Source organism: Bombina bombina, chromosome 1, assembly GCF_027579735.1.
Source record: "Bombina bombina isolate aBomBom1 chromosome 1, aBomBom1.pri, whole genome shotgun sequence".
Lineage (NCBI taxonomy): Eukaryota > Metazoa > Chordata > Amphibia > Anura > Bombinatoridae > Bombina > Bombina bombina.
The window spans coordinates 1,431,300,684-1,431,315,046 of NC_069499.1; the positions used below are offsets into that span (position 1 = coordinate 1,431,300,684).

The 14,363-nt window shown below is 41.5% G+C and overlaps 1 protein-coding gene across 1 annotated transcript in view; it reads right to left on the bottom strand.

Annotated features, from left to right (window-relative positions):
- HORMAD1 (HORMA domain containing 1) overlaps positions 1-14,363 on the bottom strand; it is a 328,194-nt gene that overhangs the window by 14,840 nt on the left and 298,991 nt on the right. Inside the window, exon 13 of the mRNA XM_053719987.1 lies at positions 7,011-7,082. Within this exon, the coding sequence (XP_053575962.1) occupies positions 7,011-7,082 (72 nt within the window). The remainder of the gene's footprint in view (positions 1-7,010; positions 7,083-14,363) is intronic.

A 14,363-nucleotide genomic window follows, 5' to 3' on the forward strand; every position in this document is an offset into this window, starting at 1 on the left:
GTAGAAAGGAAAGGATCTTAGGAATTTTGATCTTATTCCATAAGAATCCCTTGGATTCACACCAGCAGATATATCTTTTCCATATTTTATGGTAAATTTTTCTAGTTACCGGTTTTCTGGCTTGAACCAGAGTATCTATCACAGAATCTGAAAACCCACGCTTTGATAGAATCAAGCGTTCAATTTCCAAGCCGTCAGCTGGAGGGAGACCAGATTTGGATGTTCGAATGGACCCTGTACAAGAAGATCCTGTCTCAAAGGTAGCTTCCATGGTGGAACCGATGACATATTCACCAGGTCTGCATACCAAGTCCTGCATGGCCACGCAGGAGCTATCAAGATCACCGAGGCCCTCTCCTGCTTGATCCTGGCTACCAGCCTGGGAATGAGAGGAAACGGTGGAAACACATAGGCTAGGTTGAAGGTCCAAGGCGCTACTAGTGCATCCACTAGAGTCGCCTTGGGATCCCTGGATCTGGACCCGTAGCAAGGAACCTTGAAGTTCTGACGAGACGCCATCAGATCCATGTCTGGAATGCCCCATAATTGAGTTAATTGGGCAAAGATCTCCGGGAGAAGTTCCCACTCCCCCGGATGGAATGTCTAACGACTCAGATAATCCGCCTCCCAGTTTTCCACTCCTGGGATGTGGATCGCAGATAGGTGGCAGGAGTGATCCACCGCCCATTTTATTATTTTGGTCACTTCTCTCATCGCCAGGGAACTCCTTGTTCCCACCTGATGATTGATATAAGCAACAGTCGTCATGTTGTCTGATTGTAATCTTATAAATCTGGCCTTTGCTAGTTGAGAACCAAAAAAGAGAAAGAGCATGCCAGGCACCAAAATGTAAAAATAAAATTGCACTTTATTGGTATTCCATTAAAATATTTTTACAAAAAGAGATTGTGGGGCAATTCCCCAAAGAAAACAGACTAACGCGTTTCGGCTAGGAGAGCCGTACTCATAGTCCATAAAATAGTTAGTGGCACACAGGCTTAAATCCCCAGTGCTCAAATCTAATTGGTTGGTCATTTAATTGTAATTTAAAGGTATATCATTACAAATGATTAGAACAGAGTATGCTTATTTATAGAGGTAATATTGTCAAACTAACCTTATAATAACATTAAATGACCAAATTGGGGAAGGAAATGATTCTTATAACAAAACTTTTCATAACAATTGTATTTTCACAATGAATTATGCCTTATATATGTTAAATGGTTTCCATAAGGTTGATGTGTGAAAATCAAAAAACAAACAAACAACAATCTAATGGAATCCACCAATTGAAGAGACATGTATATGACAGTACAAAATACATACTATACGTTGGATAAAAATATATCAAACCAATCTAACATCACATAATATATTCATGATGACATATGATCTTCACGAGCCTATGACAAGTGCTAAACATGATAGTCACAAAAATTGAGTTTAACTTTAATATTTGTACATGAGTCTATGACTAGAGGAATCATCAATAAAGTGGATAGGCTAAATTTACTGCATTTTAATCAAAAAAAGGGGGTCCCTAATGTTTAATTTAAGGAGTTTACTTAATTTCTATAGTGAGGTTATCTTCAATACTTATTATTACACTTGAGCCTATGACTGGAGAAGTTCACAATGTTTAAGCTTGCTTTACTACTTACTTCCATTTACAAAAGGAGGTAACCCCCGGATTTACATTAGTATTACATAGCTCATGGCTAATCATTAGAGACTTCAATGGTTATAAATAAGCCTATGACTAGAGAGCATAAACAGGGATGGATTAACGAATACATTTACAAAAGAAAGGGGTTCCATGGCCTACATTAGTATTACACAACGGCTGGCTAATTGTTAACATCATCAGTTGCTATAAATTAGCCTATGACTAAAGAGCATAAACTATGATGGATTAACGGATACATATAAAGGCTTTTAGAATTTGGAATTCAAACTCCAGTTTTTGATTTTTAAAAAAAATTCAAATATCAAACTGTAAATACCAAATTATAAATTGGCCCTCGTTTCTCCAGCTCAGATTGATCATCCTAAGCTGGAATAAAGGTTCAGAATAGTATAAAAGTTCAATTCAGCAAATTTATGACCAGTAGTTATAACTACTATATAACCTTATGGTTTCACGTTCGTGATAAGCGCAAACAGATAGAAAACGGAGTGTTTTAGGAGTCGGAATCCTGTGTTGTTACTTTTACCGATCTGCACGCTTTTTTCTAATCAGCAAATGGCATTCTGAGCACAGCATTTTGTTGAACAGCCATTGGTTACAAAGGAGGAGTGACGTACTGAACAACCCACTGCCCGTACAACCATTGGTTTAACAGAGTGAGTGACACATTGAACACGTCACTGGATCGCCCCGATTGGATACTCATATGGTAACCGGGATTGTAATTACAGCTGGAGGAAAATCTGCCTGTGGAGCGCTCATTCCGCGATAGTGGACAGGCTGGAGCCTGGGAGAGTACGCTAACTGAGCTGGTGAGATAAGCTGTTTGTGTGTTCATTAATCGATTTCATTACAATATGTGCATTTGGGAAATATTGTGAATGAACATACATCAAGTGTCACTTTTACCTAAGAGGCTGTTCACTTATGAAATTTGCTTTAACAATTGCTGGGCTGGTATATCTATTTACTTAGCTATTAAACAGGATTCTGTCTACTCCTAGATTGACTGTTTATAAGGTAACACGCTGGGGTTATTAGTCTGTTATTAGACTTTAACAGAAGGATATTGGATGAGAAATTTACAAGTGTCAATTGGACATAAATATATTAAATGAAGGCAGAGACTTTATAGATATCTTGATATACTCCAGAGGGTTTTGCAAGGAAGTTTGTTTCTGTTTTTTCCGGGTTTCACAGTGTAACAGGCAACTTTCTAAGGACTAGTTGGGACTCTCCCCCCTTTTTCTTTGCTAGTTGAGGCCAAGCCCTGAGAGCATTGAATATCGCTCTCAGTTCCAGAATGTTTATCGGGAGAAGAGACTCTTCCCGAGACCATAGTCCCTGAGCTTTCAGGGATTCCCAGACCGGGCCCCAGCCTGCTAGACTGGCGTCGGTCGTGACGATGACCCACTCTGGTCTGCGGAAGCTCATTCCCTGGGACAGGTGGTCCAGGGTTAGCCACCAACGGAGTGAGTCTCTGGTCTTCTGATCTACTTGAATCACTGGAGACAAGTCTGTATAGTCCCCATTCCACTGTTTCAGCATGCACAGTTGTAATGGTCTTAGATGAATTCGCGCAAAAGGAACTATGTCCATTGCTGCAACCATCAACCCTACTACTTCCATGCACTGAGCTACGGAAGGACGTGGAATAGAATGAAGAACTTGACAAGCGTTTAGAAGTTTTGACTTTCTGACTTCTGTCAGGAAAATCCTCATTTCTAAAGAATCTATTATTGTTCCCAAGAAAGGAACTCTTGTCGACGGAGACAGGGAACTTTTTTCTATGTTCACCTTCCATCCGTGAGATCTGAGAAAGGCCAGAACGATGTCTGTGTGAGCCTTTGCCTTTGAGAGAGAGACGACGCTTGTATCAGAATGTCGTCCAAGTAAGGTACTACTGCAATGCCCCTTGGTCTTAGAACCGCTAGAAGGGACCCGAGTACCTTTGTGAAAATCCTTGGAGCAGTGGCTAACCCGAATGGGAGGGCCACAAACTGGTAATGTTTGTCCAGAAAGGCGAACCTTAGGAACTGATGATGATCCTTGTGGATAGGAATATGTAGATACGCATCCTTTAGATCCACGGTAGTCATAAATTGACCTTCCTGGATTGTAGGTAGAATCGTTCGAATGGTTTCCATTTTGAATGATGGAACTCTGAGAAATTTGTTTAGGATCTTTAAATCCAGAATTGGTCTGAAAGTTCCCTCTTTTTTGGGAACTACAAACAGATTTGAGTAAAATCCCATTCCCTGTTCCGCCGTTGGAACTGGATGTATCACTCCCATTTTTAACAGGTCTTCTACACAATGTAAGAATGCCTGTCTCTTTATTTGGTTTGATGATAAGAGAGACATGTGGAACCTTCCCCTTGGGGGTAGTTCCTTGAATTCCAGAAGATAACCCTGAGAGACTATTTCGAGTGCCCAGGGATCCTGAACATCTCTTGCCCAAGCCTGAGCAAAGAGAGAGAGTCTGCCCCCTACTAGATCCGGTCCCGGATCGGTGGCTACTCCTTCATGCTGTTTTGTTAGCAGCAGCAGGCTTCTTGGCCTGCTTACCCTTGTTCCAGCCTTGAATCGGTTTCCAGGCTGGTTTGGTTTGTGAAGCATTACCCTCTTGTTTAGAGGATGCGGAATTGGAGGCCGGTCCGTTCCTGAAATTGCGAAAGGAACGAAAATTAGACTTATTCTTGGCTTTGAAAGGCCTATCTTGTGGGAGGGCGTGGCCCTTTCCCCCAGTGATGTCTGAGATAATCTCTTTCAATTCTGGCCCAAAGAAAGTTTTACCCCTGAAGGGGATATTAAGCAATTTTGTCTTGGAAGATACATCCGCTGACCAAGACTTTAGCCAAAGCGCTCTGCGCGCCACAATTGCAAACCCTGAATTTTTCGCCGCTAATCTAGCTAATTGCAAAGCGGCATCTAAAATAAAAGAATTAGCCAACTTGAGTGCGTGAACTCTGTCCATAACCTCCTCATACGGAGTCTCTCTACTGAGCGACTTTTCTAGTTCCTCGAACCAGAACCACGCTGCTGTAGCGACAGGAACAATGCACGAAATGGGTTGCAGGAGGTAACCTTGCTGTACAAAAATCTTTTTAAGCAAACCCTCCAATTTTTTATCCATAGGATCTTTGAAAGCACAATTATCCTCGATAGGAATAGTAGTGCGCTTGTTTAGAGTAGAAACTGCCCCCTCGACCTTAGGGACTGTCTGCCATAAGTCCTTTCTGGGGTCGACCATAGGAAATAATTTCTTAAATATAGGAGGGGGGACAAAAGGTATGCCGGGCTTCTCCCACTCCTTATTCACTATGTCCGCCACCCGCTTGGGTATAGGAAAAGCGTCGGGGTGCACCGGAACCTCTAGGAACTTGTCCATCTTGCATAATTTTTCTGGAATGACCAGGTTGTCACAATCATCCAGAGTAGATAACACCTCCTTAAGCAGTGCGCGGAGATGCTCTAATTTAAATTTAAATGTCACAACATCAGGTTCAGCCTGTTGAGAAATTCTACCTGAATCTGAAATTTCTCCATCTGACAAAACCTCCCTCATGGCCCCTTCAGATTGATGTGAGGGTATGACAGAGCAATTATCATCAGCGCCCTCCTGCTCTTCAGTGTTTAAAACAGAGCAATCGCGCTTTCTCTGATATGCAGGCATTTTGGATAAAATATTTGCTATGGAGTTATCCATTACTGCCGTCAATTGTTGCATAGTAATAAGCATTGGCGTGCTAGAAGTACTAGGGGCCTCCTGCGTGGGCAAAACTGGCATAGACACAGAAGGAGATGATGTAGAACTATGTCTACTCCCTTCATCTGATGAATCATCTTGGGCAACTTTACTATCTGTGGCAGTACTGTCCTTACTTTGTTTGGACGCTATGGCACAATTATCACACAATTTTGAAGGGGGAGACACATTGATTTTCATACATATAGAACATAGCTTATCTGAAGGTACAGACATGTTAAACAGGCTTAAACTTGTCAATAAAGTACAAAAACCGTTTTTAAACAAAAACGTTACTGTCTCTTTAAATTTTAAACAGTGCACACTTTATTACTGAATATGTGAAAAAGTATGAAGGAATTGTTCAAAATTTACCACAGTGTCTTAAAGCATTAAAAGTATTGCACACCAAATTTCAGAGCTTTAACCCTTAAAATAAAGAAACCGGAGCCGGTTACAGTTTTAACCCCTCTACTGTCCCAGCTACTGCCTTTGCTGCGACTTTACCAAACCCAGGGGGGAATACGATACCAAATGAAGCCTTCTAGGAACCTTTCCAACTACTTTCAGATCCACACACATGCATCTGCATGTCTTGCTCTCAAAAGTAACTGCGCAGTAATGGCGCGAAAATGAGGCTCAGCCTACAACTGGGAAGGCCCTTCCTGACTAGAAAGGTGTCTAACTCAGTGCCTGACGTTAAAAAACGTTCCCCAAGCTTATAATTGTGAATTTCAAACATAAACATGTATAAAATGCCCAAATAAAGCAATCGATTTTGCTCATAAAATTGTCTACCAGTTTTATAGCCCATATTAAGCCCTTTATTCTGTTTGAGACTAAGAAAATGGCTTACCGGTCCCCATGAGGGGAAATGACAGCCTTCCAGCATTACACAGTCTTGTTAGAAATATGGCTAGTCATACCTTAAGCAGAAAAGTCTGCTAACTGTTTACCCCAACTGAAGTTACTTCATCTCAACAGTCCTATGTGGAAACAGCAAACGATTTTAGTTACTGCTGCTAAAATCATCTTCCTCTCACAAACAGAACTCTTCATCTTTTTCTGTTTCAGAGTAAATAGTACATACCAGCACTATTTTAAAATAACAAACTCTTGATAGTAGAATAAAAAACTACAACTAAACACCACATACTCTTAACCATCTCCGTGGAGATGTTGCCTGTGCAACGGCAAAGAGAATGACTGGGGTGGGCGGAGCCTAGGAGGGACTATATGGACAGCTTTTGCTGGGACTCTTTGCCATTTCCTGTTGGGGAAGAGATATTTCCCACAAGTAAGGATGACGCCGTGGACCGGACACACCAATGTTGGAGAAAAGTATTTCTCTAGTTTTCAGTTAAAGTAGTAACTGAAGCAAGAATATCAGCTTCTGGGCAACCAGCAGGAACAAGGAATAGTCACCAAGAGAGAGAAAGTTGCTCTACCTTGAACGGTGACTATTTGTATAGAAGTCTGAAAATATTAAAACATTTTAATTTGAGATATTTAATGTATTAAATGCACTGAACCATATGCAAACACTGAAAATTACCTGGATGTATCAACTCACCCTTTTCTCAGGCTGAGATCTTTCCATATTTCCTTCCAAATCCTGTATTTTCTTTGTATCAAGTCCTTTCTCCTTATGCAAAACAGAACCGTGTTGTTGCAGTAGTGAGATTTAAACAATACTTGTTTTAAATAACATGGTGTTAGTGAAAAACATAGCTCATGCAGGATAAGTGAACTTTTCACAGAAAAAATAAATAAAGGTAATATACATAGGGCCAGATTTAGCTAAAGCGATATTTTCACTCCACTTTATAATACCACCACTGCACGATAATGTGCGCTGGTATTACAAGTTTACAGCAATGCGAACGTGAGCTCGCGTTCACATTGCTGGGAAGCATTGCACTCACGAGAGTGCGCTTCCATAGGCTCCGACAGGAGCCTCATTCTGATGCCGTCACAGACAGCATCAGAACCTCGCGCAGTGAAGAAGGTAAGCAGCGCAGCAATAGGCAGCACTTAGTAAATATATATGTATATGATTATATATATATATATACACACATATATACAGTATATTTACATTGTGGTCTATGGGACATACACTTCCCATAGACCGCAATGTAAAGGCACTTTTCAGTGCTGTTTTTTTCGAACAACCCACTCCAACTAACTTTAAAGCCCCGAAACTGCCTAGTGCAATTGTTTTCAATAAAAAAAATGCTACACTTCTAGAAAATTAACTAGAAATCTAACCTCTGGTTAATTTTCGGAGCACTAATTGCTACCGCAAGCTTGCAGTAGCAATAGCCAGCCACTTGTAATTGCTGGTTAATTATTGCGCTCCGGTAAACAGGCAAATTTGCAATAATTTAGCGATCCACTTGTGTGTATATATATATATATATATATATATATATATATATATACACACACACCCCAAGGTTGAACATACTGCAATGTGCAATCTCATCTCAGAAAATGTACCGTTTCTGCAGAAAACAAAATTTATGCTTACCTGATAAATTTCTTTCTTTCTTGACACAATGAGTCCACGGATCATCATTAATTACTGTTGGGAATATCACTCCTGCCCAGCAGGAGGCGGCAAAGAGCACCACAGCAAAGCTGTTAAATATCACCTCCTTTGTATCCCACCCCAGTCATTCGACCGAAGAAAAGGAGAGAAAGAAAGCAACAAGGTGCAGAGGTGTCTGAAGTTTATAAAATACAACAACCTTTTCTAAATAACAGGGCGGGCCGTGGACTCATCGTGTCAAGAAATAAATAAATTTATCAGGTAAGCATAAATTTTGTTTTCTTTCTAATGACACGATCAGTCCACGGATCATCATTAATTACTGTTGGGAATCAATACCCAAGCTAGAGTACACAGATGATAAAGGAGGGACAAGACAGGAAACCAAAACAGAAGGCACCACTGCTTGAAGAACCTTTCTCCAAAAAGCGGACTCAGCCGAGGTTAAAAAGTCAAATTTATAGAAGTTTGAAAAAAAAGTGAAGAAAGGACCAAGTTGCAGCCTTGCAAAACTGTTCCATAAAGGCTTCATTTTGAATGCCCAGGAAGAGGAAACAACTCTCGTAGAAAGAGCCGTTACTCCCTGGGGAGGCTGCTGTCCAGCAGTTTCATAGGCAAAGTAAATGATACTCTTTAGCCATAAAGAAAAAGAAGTAGCTGTAGCTTTCTGTCCCGTACGTTAAACATAAGACTGCAGTAAATCCTTAGTCGCCTGTAAATAGAATTTTAGTGCACGAACCACGTCCAGATTGTGTAGAATCCGTTCCTCCTGAGAAGAAGGATTAGGACACAAGGAAGGAACAACAATCTCCTGATTAATGTTCAAGTCTGAAACTACATTAGGATGTAACCCTAATTTAATACGTAAAAAGGAGACATACTGCAATACCGAGAGCTCTGAAAATCTACGAACAGTTGAAATAGCGACAAGAAACAAAACTTTCCAAGATAACAACTTAATATCTAAGGAATGCATCGGCTCAAACTAAATTAAGACTCCAAGAAGGAGTAACTGGTTTGAATACAGGCCTGATTCTGACTAAGGCCTGACAAAACGATTGTACGTCTGGGAAGTCCGCCAGAAGTTTATGTAACAAAATAGACAAGGCAGATATTTCACCCTTTAGGGAACTTGCCTATAATCCCTTCTCCAAACTTCTTGGAGAAAAGGACAGAATTCTAGGAATCCGAACTCTACATAAAGAGTAGCCCTTGGATTCACACCAGTATATTTACACCATATCTTATGGTAAATCTTCCTAGTCACAGGTTTACGAGCCTGAATCATGGTCTCATTGACCGATTCTGAAAATCCACGCTTGGATAAAATTAATCGCTCAATCTTGAAGCAGTCAGCTTCAGAGAAACTAGATTTGGATGAAAGAAGGGTCCTTGAATTAGAAGGTCCTTCCTCCAAGGAAGTCTCCAAGGTGGAAAAGATGACATGTCCACCAGGTCTGCATACCAAATCCTGCGAGGCCGCGCCGGTGTAAGGAGAATCACCGACACCCTCTCCTGCTTGATTCGAGCAATGACCCGAGGTAGAGGAGCATTTGGAGGAAATCGGTATGCAAGACTGAAATTCCAAGGTACCGTCAGAGTGTCTATCAGTACAGCCTGAGGGTTCCTTGACCTTGACCCGTACCACGGAAGCTTGGCATTTTGTCAAGAAGCCATGAGATCCGATTCCGACTGACCCCATTTGAGAATCAGGCTGGAAAACACTTTTGAATGGAGTTCCCACTCCCCCGGGTGAAAGATCTGCCTGTTTAGGTAGTCTGCCTCCCAGATGTCCACTCCTGAAATGTGGATCGCCAACAGACAGCAATTGTGGGTCTCCGCCCACTGAATGATCTTGGCTACCTCTATCATGGCCAAGAAACTCTGAGTTCCTCCCTGACGGATGGAGTAAGCCACTGAAGTTATATTATCCGACTGGCACCTGATGAACCGGGCCGAAGCTAACTGAGGCCAGGCCAGGAGCGCATTGAAGATTGCTCTCAATTCCAGAATGTTTATGGGTAGAACAGACTCCAACCGAGTCCATGTTCCCTGAGCTTTTAGAGAGTCCCAAACTGCTCTCGATCCCAGAAGGCTGGCATCTGTTGTCACAATCACCCAGGAAGATCTGCAAAAGCAGGTTCCCTGGGAGAGATGATCCTGATACAACCACGAAAGTAGAGATCCCTTGTCTCCTGCTCCAGCTGTAATCGTGGAGACAGATCTGCATAATCTCCGTTCCACTGCCTGAGCATGATTAACTGCAGAAGTCTGAGGTGGAAACGGGCAAACGGGATGATGTCCATTGCCGCTACCATCAGCCCAATTACCTCCATGTACTGAGCCACTGATGCCCGAGGAGAGGACTATTATGGAACTCTTTTCCAAATTCACCTTCCATCTGAGAGTTGAGAAAATTCTGGAAGCTGTGGCCAGGCCGAATGGAAGAGCCCCGAGCTGGAAGTGTTTTTCTAGAAAGGCAAACCTTAGAAAATTGAAATGATCCTTGTGGATGGGCACCTGCAAGTAAGTGTCCTTTAAATCCACCGTGGTCATATTAACTGACCCTCTTGAACCCAAGGAAGAATGGAACAAATAGTTTCCATCTTGAAGGACAGCACTCTGAGACACTTGATTAGACTCATGGGTAAAACTGGTCTGACGGTTCCCTCCTTCTTGGGAACCACGAACAGATTGGAATAGAATCTCAGACCTCGTTTCTGCTTTGGAACAGAAACCATCACTCCCAAGTCTGAGAGGTTCCGTACAAGTGTAAGAATGCCCCTCTTTTTGTCTGGTCTGCAGAGAATAATGAAGGTAGAACCTGCCCCTGGGAGGAAAAATCTTAAACTCCAGTTTGTATCTTAAAACCAAGTTTGAACGAAGAAGGAAAGCCTGCCCCCCACAAGATCCGGTCCCGGATTGGAGGCAGGCTCTTCATGCTGTCTTTGATTCTACAGCAGGCTTTTTGGATTGCTTTCCCCAATTCCATGACTGATTGGGTCTCCAGGAAGGCTTGGACTGCTCATGCTTGGAAGAGGGAGTGAAAGGATTTTCCTTGAAAATTCGAAAGGAACGAAAATTACTCTGACTTCCTTTTTATTTCTCTTATCCTGAGGGAGGGAATATCCCTTACCTCCCGTAATATCAGAGTTATCTCCGTCAAACCAGATTCAAACAAGGTCTTTTCCTTGTAAGGAATTGCCAAAAGTCTAGACTTAGATGAGAAATCTTAGCTCCCAGCTTAAAAACCTGAAGGGAAGCATCTGTAATAAAGAAGTAGGTTAACTTCAAGGCCATTATTCAATCCTGGATTTCTTCGAGGTGAGTGTCTGTCCGATAGAAACAGACAACACATCAAACCAGTATGCTGCTACACTAGTGACGTTAACACTGCAGGTAACTATTGTAAACCTTGGTGTACATACATTCTTATAAACGACCCCTCTAACTTCTTATCCATAGGATCTTTAAAGAAACAACTATCCTCTATGGGAATAGTAGTCCTCTGACTAGCGTGGAAATTGTCCCTTCCACCTAGGGAACCGTCAACCAAGACTCCTTAATAGAGTCTGCTATAGGAAACATCCTTTTAAAATTAGGAGATGGAGAAAAAGGGATACCCGGTTTCTCCCATTCTTTAGCCATAATTTTTGTAGCCCTTTCTGGTACAGGAAATTTCCACAATGGAGGGCACGTCAAAATACTTGTTTAGTTTTAATGTACTTTTTAGGATTGACTACGCCGGTAGTGATGGAGTTGTCCAGGCTAGCTAAGACCTCCTTAAGTAACAAATGGAGGTGTTCAAGCTGAAACCTGGAGGAAACAACTTCAGTACCAGATAAAGGCATTACACTGTCTGAGTCTGAAATTTTCCCCTCAGATACTACCGAAGTATCTTCCTCTTCAGGCTTCTGGGAAGAAAAATTTGGAATAGCCACTACTGTATTAGCAACTTTTATTCTCTGATTGAAAACATTTCCTCTTCCGCTTTCCCTGCAGCATGGGAAAGGCAGACAATGCATCAGATAGCGCTGATGACATTAGAGAAGCGATGTCTTGCAAGGTAACTCCAGGTAGAGTTTGAGAGGAAGCGCAAGGCACTGCATGTGTGGGCGATAAAATTTGGGACACTTGAGGAGAAAGTTGCGGCATATATTGAACAATGTCATTAGACTCCTGAACAACATCCGCCTTAGAAGGAGTTGGCTCAGAAAAATATAATTTTTTTTTTTATCCCTATAATTTAAAATTCTCTCAACACATGAGGAACAGAAAAGGATTGGTGGTTCCACATTGGCATCAAAAACATAAGGAACAAGTGACACTTTGCAGGGCCTCTTGGTCCATTCTGACTCACAATGGATGAATTATTCAAAGAAAAACGTTACTGTCTCTTTAAATTTTAAAACCTAACGGCTAGATTACGAGTTTTTGTCGGTAATGGTGTGCGGTGCTAACGAGCCTTTTTTTCTCATCACTCACTTAAGACAACGCTGGTATTACGAGTTTTCTGCAAGCCGGCGTTAGCCTCAGAAAAGTGAGCGTTGAGCAAAATTTAGCTCCGCATCTCACCTCAATACCAGCGTTGCTTAAGTCAGCGGTAAGCTGGCTGAAAGTGCTTGTGCACTATTTCCCCGTAGGAAACAATGGGGCTGAGCTGGCTGAAAAAAAACCTAACACCTGCAAAAAAGCAACGTTCAGCTCCTAACGCAGCCCCATTGTTTCCTATGGGGAAATAAAAGTTATGTCTACACCTAACACCCTAACATGAATCCCGAGTCTAAACACCCCTAATCTTACACTTATTAACCCCTAATCTGCCGCACACGACATCGTCGCCACTTACATGATATTATTAACCCCTGATCGGCCGCTCCGGACACCGCCGCCACCTAGATTATACTTATGAACCCCTAATCTGATGCCTCCAACATCGCCGAACCCTACATTTTATTTATTAACCCCTAATCTGCCCCCCCCAACGTTGACGCAACTATATTAAATTATTAACCCCTAATCTGCCGTCGCCAACGTCGCCGCCACTATAATAAATTTATTAACCCCTAAACCTAAGTCTAACCCTAATCCTAACACCCCCTAACTTAAATATAATTTAAATACATCTAAATAAATTTACTATAATTAACTAAATTATTCCTATTTAAAACTAAATACTTACCTGTAAAATAAACCCTAAGCTAGCTACAATATAACTAATAGTTACATTGTAGCCATTTTAGGATTTATATTTATTTTACAGGCAACTTTGTATTTATTTTACCTAGGTAGAATAGTTATTAAATAGTTATTAACTATTTAATAGCTACCTAGTTAAAATAAGTACAAACTTACCTGTAAAATAAATCCTAACCTAAATTACAATTACACCTAACACTACACTATCATTAAATGAATTACATAAACTAACTACAATTAACAACAATTAAATTAAATAAACTAAAGTACAAAAACAAACAAACACTAAATTACAGAAAATAAAAAAATAATTAATTTTTTTTAAGCTAATTACACCAACTCTAATCCCCCTAATAAAATAAAAAAGCCCCCCAAAATAATAAAATTCACTACCCTATACTAAATTACCAATAGCCCTTAAAAGGGCCTTTTGCGGGGCATTGCCCCAAAGTAATCAGCTCTTTTACCTGTAAAAAAAAATACAATACCTCCCCAACATTAAAACCCACCACCCACATACCCAACCCTACTCTAAAACCCACCCAATCCCCCCTTAATAAAACCTAACACTACCCCCTTGAAGATCACCCTACCTTGAGACGTCTTCACCCAGCCGGGCACAAGTGGATCTCCAGAGGGGCAGAAGTCTTCATCCGATCCGGCCAGAAGAGGACATCCAGACCGGCAGAATCAGCCAATAGAATTGAAGTTCAATCCTATTGACTGATCCAATCAGCCAAATAGGATTGAGCTCGCATTCTATTGGCTGTTCCAATCAGCCAATAGAATGCAAGCTCAATTCTATTGGCTGATTGCATCAGCCAATAGGATTTTTCCTACCTTAATTCCGATTGGCTGATAGGATTCTATCAGCCAATCGGAATTGAAGGGATGCCATCTTGGATGACGTCACTTAAAGGAACCTTCATTCTTCAGTCGCCATTGGATGGAAGAGGATGCTCCGCGTCGGATGTCTTCAAGATGGACCCGCTCCGCTCCGGAAGGAAGAAGATAGAAGATGCCGCCTGGATGAAGACTTCTGCCGGTCTAGATGTCCTCTTATGGCCGGATCGGATGAAGACTTCTGCCCCTCTGGAGGTCCACTTGTGGTAGGGTGATCTTCAAGGGGGTAGTGTTAGGTTTTATTAAGGGGGGATTGGGTGTGTGAGTAGT